This window comes from Myotis brandtii, unplaced genomic scaffold (assembly GCF_000412655.1).
Source record: "Myotis brandtii unplaced genomic scaffold, ASM41265v1 scaffold687, whole genome shotgun sequence".
Taxonomy (NCBI): Eukaryota; Metazoa; Chordata; class Mammalia; order Chiroptera; family Vespertilionidae; genus Myotis; species Myotis brandtii.
This window is the reverse complement of record NW_005370687.1, coordinates 923447-930668: the sequence shown is the minus strand read 5'-3', so window position 1 is coordinate 930668 and position 7222 is coordinate 923447. Positions and strand designations below refer to the sequence as shown.

The 7222-nt window shown below is 53.5% G+C and overlaps 1 protein-coding gene across 2 annotated transcripts in view; it reads left to right on the top strand.

Annotated features, from left to right (window-relative positions):
- Window positions 1–2293: 2293 nt before the first annotated feature.
- ARMC12 (armadillo repeat containing 12) overlaps window positions 2294–7222 on the top strand; it is a 14264-nt gene continuing 9335 nt past the window's right edge. Inside the window, exons 1-3 of one of the 2 annotated variants that reach the window (XM_014529636.1) lie at window positions 2294–3014; window positions 3697–3842; window positions 4053–4187. In XM_014529636.1, coding sequence (XP_014385122.1) covers window positions 2855–3014; window positions 3697–3842; window positions 4053–4187 — 441 coding nt within the window. In that variant the 5' untranslated portion in view covers window positions 2294–2854. Of the gene's footprint in view, window positions 3096–3696; window positions 3843–4052; window positions 4188–7222 lie in introns of both variants that reach the window. The other variant, XM_005881773.2, reaches the window with a different exon arrangement.

The following is a 7222-nucleotide window of genomic DNA, read 5'->3' as shown; positions in this document are numbered from 1 at the left end:
GTGAGTGGAAGGGGCTGAAGGATGTGCCTTTGAGGCTTCTTCGAGGCCCACCATCGCGTGTTCTTGACCGCTGAAACCTGATCATCACAGTATTAAGCACTTCACTTAATCCCCGCACACACCCTCCCCAGGTGGGTATCATTTCCATTTTACAGATGGGGAAGAAGCAGCAAGAAGAAATGGCAAAGCTGCCCTGGCTGGTGTGGCTCAGTGGTTGGACACCCTCCTCTGCACCAAGGGGTCCTGGTTCCATCCATTGGTGGGGTTGTGTGCAGGAGGCAACCAATCCACGTTTCCCTCTCTCTAAAAAAATCAATATTTTAAAAAATTTTTAAAAAGGAAACACAAAGCTAAGTCAATGACTGAGCTGGTTTTGAACCCAGAAGTCTGGCTAGAGCCCACACTCTCACTAAGCTAAACTGCACCTAACCTGGGAGGACAGCAGCCCGGGAGTTAGAAGGCTGGTGGGGAGGCCAGAGTCATGCGCGAGGGCAGCCCGCACCCTTTGCTTTGGTAAGAAACTTGGGGCTGAGTGTATGTGGAATCTCAGACTTCTCTCTCACCAGTGGTTCCAGATTTCTGGATTTGACAGAAAAGCCAATACAAGGGAACAAAAGCCAAGTTCCCACAAAGAGTTGCAGCTTTCATTTATGCTCCCTAAGATCACTCAAAGCACAACCATCATCTATTACCAGGGGTGGGCAAACTTTTTGACTCGAGGGCCACAATGGGTTCTTAAACTGGACCGGAGGGCCGGAACAAAAGCATGGATGGAGTGTTTGTGTGAACTAATATAAATTCAAAGTAAACATCATTAGATAAAAGGGTACGGTCTTTTTTTTTTTTTTTTAGTTTTTTTCATTTCAAACAGGCCGGATCCGGCCCGTGGGCCGTAGTTTGCCCACGGCTGCTCTATTACCATATTTCATAAAAGCAAGTATATTTGAATTCTCCTCTCACGAAGAAACACATCATCTCAATCAAAAGCAGCCATTCCCAAGAAAGACCAGTCACTGACTTTACACCTGCAAATAGACATTCCTCTTTATTATTTCCTCGTGCTGCGGACCCATGGAAATGTCACCCTGGGGGTGCCTCTGCCGCCAACCCCTCTGAGTCAGTTGAGGGCAGAACCGAAGGGAAGGGGCTTTAGGTGTAGCGGGAAGGAGCTGGGTTAGAGCCAAGAAAGAGTTCGCCTTTGGAGGCCTTTACAGAACACGTGAGCACCGTGTTTGCTTAGCATGTGAAGGTTGCAGAATCAAATCCATGGATGGGAGAGGCCAGTAGCTCTGAGTCACACCCCAGAGAAGGGCAGGGACCTTGTTCTGAAGGGTCTATCCCCAGGCCCACCAGGGTCACCTTGGAACCTAAAGCAGCCCTCAGCAGGCAGGCGTTTCCTTCCTGGAGCTCATGGGTGGTGACTGTGGGTCCCACGCAGGGAGGAGGCCTCCTTGCAGGGAGTCTGTGTAGTCACCCACAGGCTACCTAGCTGGGTGTCGGTGGGGCTGGGGCAGAGGGACGAAGGGAATGGCCATGTAAGAGCGCTGCCCGCAGCCAGGTGTGGTGGGCACAGGCCTGGATGGCTGCAGCATCGTGGGGAGGCTGTTTTCCTGTTTCCCCACCTCCTTCAAGCCCAGGGGCAGCCCAGGACCCAGAGCCTCCCAACAGGAGCTCGCCGCCAGGCAGGGAAGCCCCGTTCTGGTACAGCCATGCTCAGCGCTGGCTCTGGGCCCGTCACCTCCTGGTTCTACACCAGAGGTGAGGCCCGCAGGTGTGGGGCCAGGGGGTGAAGAGAAGGATGGAAGGGTCTGGCCACCTGCCCCATCCTAGTAGTGAAGATCAAGGCCTTCAAAGTTGGGCTCTTCCAGAAGAGGCCTCAAGCCTCATTCTGCCTGGGGGAGGAGGGGAGTGGGGAGATGGGGGTGGTACTCACAGATTTAAGCCCCCATACTTTAAAGGCACAGACCTACCCAAATTTTAAACCTGGAGTTTTAGAATGGTAAACCTGAGTCTCCGGGTAGAAATGCAGAACCTGAGACCAAGGCAAGGGCAGTCCCTTCCTCTAGGCCACACTGGTTAAATGGGCCCGGAGCCCGTATCTAGATTTTGTCCCTGTTCTGCCCTCAAGTCCTCAGAGAACGACAGAAGTCATGCCTTGAGCACCTACTAAGTGCAAGACTGTGCTGCATGTTGGAGACGCAGACAACTACCCTCTGGAGCTCCTGGTCCCACAGGGTGTACACTGCAGGAGCACATGCAGGTGTGGGAGCTGGTGGATTTGCCTCCAGACTCTGCAGCACTTTGTAAACTGCATCCCTGTGTTGGGGGGTTGGGGAGGGGGCTGCCTGCAGCAGCTCCCGAGGCCCAGCAGTGGATCTGTGGTGGAGAGATGGAAGATAGGAGGGCCAGGGAAGGGAGGGAACTGGGGCTGCCAGTGGGCACACCCCCAACACCCCTCCCAGAAAGTTTCAAAGGCCCAGCCCAGAAATTGGGCCTCTGCTGCCCTCTAATGGAGGAAAGGCGGCCTCGGGAGCCCCCTGCTGCCACCCCACCAGCCTGGCTGCCCTAAGGAATAGGGGAGGTGAAGACCCTGCCGGCCCAGACTTTTTATTCCTGTAGAGTCTTGAGCTTCATTTCCCGCAGCCTCTAAGCTAAACCCTCTCTCCTTCCAAGCTGCTCTGGCTTCCCTGCTTCCCGAGCACCCTCCATCCCACCATTTCTTCCGTTTCCTCTGTTGCCTGGGTTGCGATTCTCGCACCCTGATTCCTGGCTCTGCCAGGGTTCTGGTTCCGGAAGGCCCTTACCAGGTGCCTCCGGCCTAGCTCCCACCTGGGCCCAAGGCGGCGCGGAGGACATGGGCAAGAACGTCTCCCCACTGGGGCATCTGAACATCCGCAAGAGTGTACTGGGCTTGACCATAGGCGCCGGGGCCGTCTACCTGCTCTACAAGGCCATCAGGACTGGCATGAAATGCCAACAGCCCCTCTCTACCTCCTCGCCCACCTGCATCGCCCGTGAGTGTCTGGGCCCTGGGGGCAGGACTTGGCTCCAGGAGGACCTGCTCCCCAAGGCCTCCAGTGTGGGAGGGCCCACAGGTGACTCCAAGTTCCTCCTCTCTCTTTCTCTCCTCCATCTTCCTTAAACTCGCCCCAGCACAGGGGCCTGGGACTCAAGGGGGTCCTCAGGACTCATCTGGCAGGTCTTTACACTCTCCATTCACTCTGGCTTCTGGGACGCCACTGCGTGAGGATCAGGCATCAGCAGTTCTCCCCGCCCTCCCCACCCCCCCAAAGGAAAATTGGGGGACCTACGTGCCCAGAGCCTGTACTAGTTCATATGACAACTTTGGGCAAAGTAGAAAAGGGCTCCCCTTCTGCAAGACGTGTTGTTGCCATCTGCTGGAATCTCAGGGCCATATGCTAATTAGGATGGAAAACTGTGTGTTCCTGCATATGCCAGGAAATTGTTAGAGTAAATATTTAAAACTGTGATGTTTATGATGTGACTGACACAGCATTAGATAAGGTGTGCCGTGCACGCCACACCCTGTCCAGCTGTACGCGGTGGTCCTGCCTGTAGCGAGAAAGCTCTTCAGAAGAGGCAAGGCAGCTTTGTCCCAGGTCCTCCCCCCCCCCCCAACCCCATTCTGTCTGCGCTCCGAGTCCACAGCCTGAACTGGCTGGGTTGGCTGTCTAGGCCTGGCCATCGAGCGAGAGCGGCACGGGGGGGACTCAGGTGAGCTCCGGAGGCTTCTCAACTCTTTGGAGAACAGACACGATGAGTACACCAAGGGCATGATCCTGCACAACATCACGCGCTGTGTGTACTTGCTGGAGGCTGAGGTGAGGGGCGGGAAGCAGGGGGTCCCTCCTAGCCAGCCTGGCCCCTGGCGGCTACAGTCTTGCCTGGCCAGACTGTGTCCTGGGGCCTGTCTCTCCAGCTGATGATGGTGGGAGGGGTTGTGGGGAGAGGTCTTGGTGACATGGGGTGGGGGGCACTGGGCCTAGGACATGCACTGCTCCTGCCTCCTCCGTCTCTCCCGGCACACCTAGGCCGCTGCCTGTACTCCTGATGACATCATGCTCGTGGGCTCCATGCTAGATGACAAGGACAACAGTGTCAAAATCCAAGCTCTGAACACGCTGAAGGCTTTCTCTGGCATCAGAAAATTCAGGCTCAAAATTCAGGTGAGCCCAGGGGCAAGAGGTGGGGCCGAGTGCACAGGTTGCCCGCAGCCCATGGGTCCTTTAACGGGCGTAGGACAAGTGGTCACGTCCCAGAAGTTTGTTTGGGGCTGAGTTTATAAACCAGAAATAGGTTTTTCCCTGGGAATAAGTGGGAAAATGGTGGTCACATTCCCAACAGGGTCATTCAAAGCCTTTGACTCTCCGGATGAAACTGGACTGGGCTCTAGGGCTAGGAGTCTCGCAGAAACCCAAATAGCAGAAAGCCCCCTGAGGTTCTTTCTGACACCAACTGGGTGTTCCACAGTTTAATCCAATGCCGACACCACCTGGAGCTGGCACAGACTCCACAGGTTAAGGGCTTAGTCCCAGCAGGATGCCCCACCTCAGATGCTAGTCACAAGTCCCAGCACTTTGGCCTGACCCGCTATAAATTTGGAGGTTCCTGCGACCCCCTTTTTTCAGGTTTGATAATTCATTAGAACGACTCTCAGAACTCAAGAAAGTACTACTTATTCTTACTGGTTTATTGTAAAAGATATAACCGAGGAGCAGCCCAATGGAAGAGAGGCGTAGTTTGGAGGAAGACTCAGAGGTTCCATGCCTTCTCCTGGCTGGCCTCCCTCCTAGTGCCTCGATGTGTGCAACCCGGAAGTTCTCCGAACCCTGTCACTTGGGGATATTTATGGAGGTCTCGTTATGTAGGCATGATTGATTAATCATTGGCCATTGGAGGCTGAACTCACTCTTTAACCCCTCACTGCTCCCCAGAGGTCAGGGATGGGGCTAAAAGTCTCAATCCTCTAATCAAGGTGTGGTCTTTCAGGCCACCAGCCCCATCCAGAAGCTATCTGGAGGCATGCCACAAGTCACCTCATTAGCATAAATGTTGGGGTGGTGGAAAGGGGGTCAGTGTGAATAACAAAAGAGCTTCCGGTCAGGAAACTGCAAGGATTTTAGGAGCTCTGTGCCTGGAACCAGGAATACTGTCATACCACACGCCCCACGCTGTGCTGGTCAGAGGCTGGGGGCTGGACCCACCCCATGTCAGCTCCCCCCCGCTTCCTGCTACCAGGCCCAGCCTGCCTGTTTCCACACCCATCCTGCTGGTGCCATGGACACATGGCTGGCTTCCCATCTGCGGTCAGTGTTCGTCCGTCTTGGTCGCATCCCATCCTTGAGGGCCTCTCTCCTGGTCGGCACTCTGTCTCATGCGGTCGGTCCAGCGCCTGGCCGTTGCATTCAGCATGCTCTAGGCCAGTGATGGCGAACCTATGACATGCGTGTCAGAGGTGACACGCGAACTCATTTTTTTGGTTGATTTTTCTTTGTTAAATGGCATTTAAATATATAAAATAAGTATCAAAAATATAAAGCTTTGTTTTACTATGGTTGCAAATATCAAAAAATTTCTACATGTGACACGGCACCAGAGTTAAGTTAGGGTTTTTCAAAATGCTGACACGCCGAGCTCAAAAGGTTCGCCATCACTGCTCTAGTCCCTCTCATCTTAAAAAGCACAACTTACACCCTGACTGGTTTGGCTCAGTGGATAGAGCGTCGGCCTGCGGACTGAAGGGTCCCAGGTTCGATTCCGGTCAAGGGCATGTACCTTGGTTGTGGGCACATCCCCAGTGGGAGGTGTGCAGGAGGCAGCTGATTGATGTTTCTCTCTTATCGATGTTTCTAACTCTCTATCCCTCTCCCTTCCTTTCTGTAAAAAAATCAATAAAATATATATATATTTTTTAAAAAAAGCACAACTTACTATAGAAAACCTCTTCCTTGACCTCCAAACTTCTCTCTACCAAATGGTCTTGTCTCTCCCAAATTGAAATTAAGTAAAGCATTTAAAACTTACACACATCTTATGTGTGTCCAGTAGAAACAATTACAATAAAACAAAACATGCAGCAACGAGTACCGGGCTAAGAACTAAACTGGGACCCTCCCTAACACCGGCCTCCTCCCCCACCAGAGGCAATGGGTTCCCTTCACTTATCCATTCACCCGCAGGCAGACAGCTGAGTTGTTTGTGTTGCTGGAGGATTGGGTGGGTGCGATTCCTCCAGCACTAATGGGAGTGGGGGTCCTGCGAGATCCTCAGAAAAGGGATGGTCTAGGAGTCGCGCGGGAGAAGGGATGATTTTGTTTGTGTGGGAAATATGCAGCTGGGGCTGCTGTAGAACGAGAAGCAAAGCCAATGTCCAGAGTTTCCATCCACGGCGGAGCTGAGTCCCGCACAGCATCAGGCTAGATCCAGCCCACCAGTCCATTGTGTGGGTCCCACAAGGCCATGAGCCACGTGGGTGAATGCAGATTGTGGGAGCCCCACAAGCCAGGAGTCAGAAGTGAGCAGCAAGAGCCCTGGCTGGTTTGGCTCAGTGGATAGAGCGTTGGCCAGTTCCGGTCAAGGGCACATGCCCGGGTTGTGGGCTCGATCCCCAGTAGGGGGATTGCAAGAGGCATCCGGTCAATGATTCTCTCTCTTCATTGATGTGTTTCTATCTTTCTCTCCCTCCCCCTTCCTCTCTGAAATCAATAAAAATATGTTAGAAAGAAAGAAGTGAGCAGCACGAGAGAGAGCCAAGGAAGCACCAAGAGAGCGAAATTCCTTTGTTTAGGACCTTAAATATCTCAGGTTTCACATCCTTGCAGCGGCCACGCCTATTCTGGCCAATTACCTGTTCCCAGGTGTGATCGACACGTAAGCACCTTCCCACGTCACCCGGGCCTTATGGGCGTGTGTCTAAACGGCAGCTTTCTGGCAAAGCTGTGTAAGTGGCATGCCTGTATTGTCCAGCCTCCTCTGTACTCCTTCCCTGTTATCCAGTAACCAGGTTGTTATGACGGTAGCCTTTGCACACTGTGCTGTGAATATTCTTGTACACATCTCCCCTGTGGACGTGGGAGACTTTCCCCAGGGCGTGTACGCAGGAGTGGAATGGCTGGGGGAATGCTATGCCCACCTTTTCCAGGCCGGTCGCATCGTGTGCACCCTCTCCCTGCCCTGTATGCACGTTCCGTGGCAGTATTTC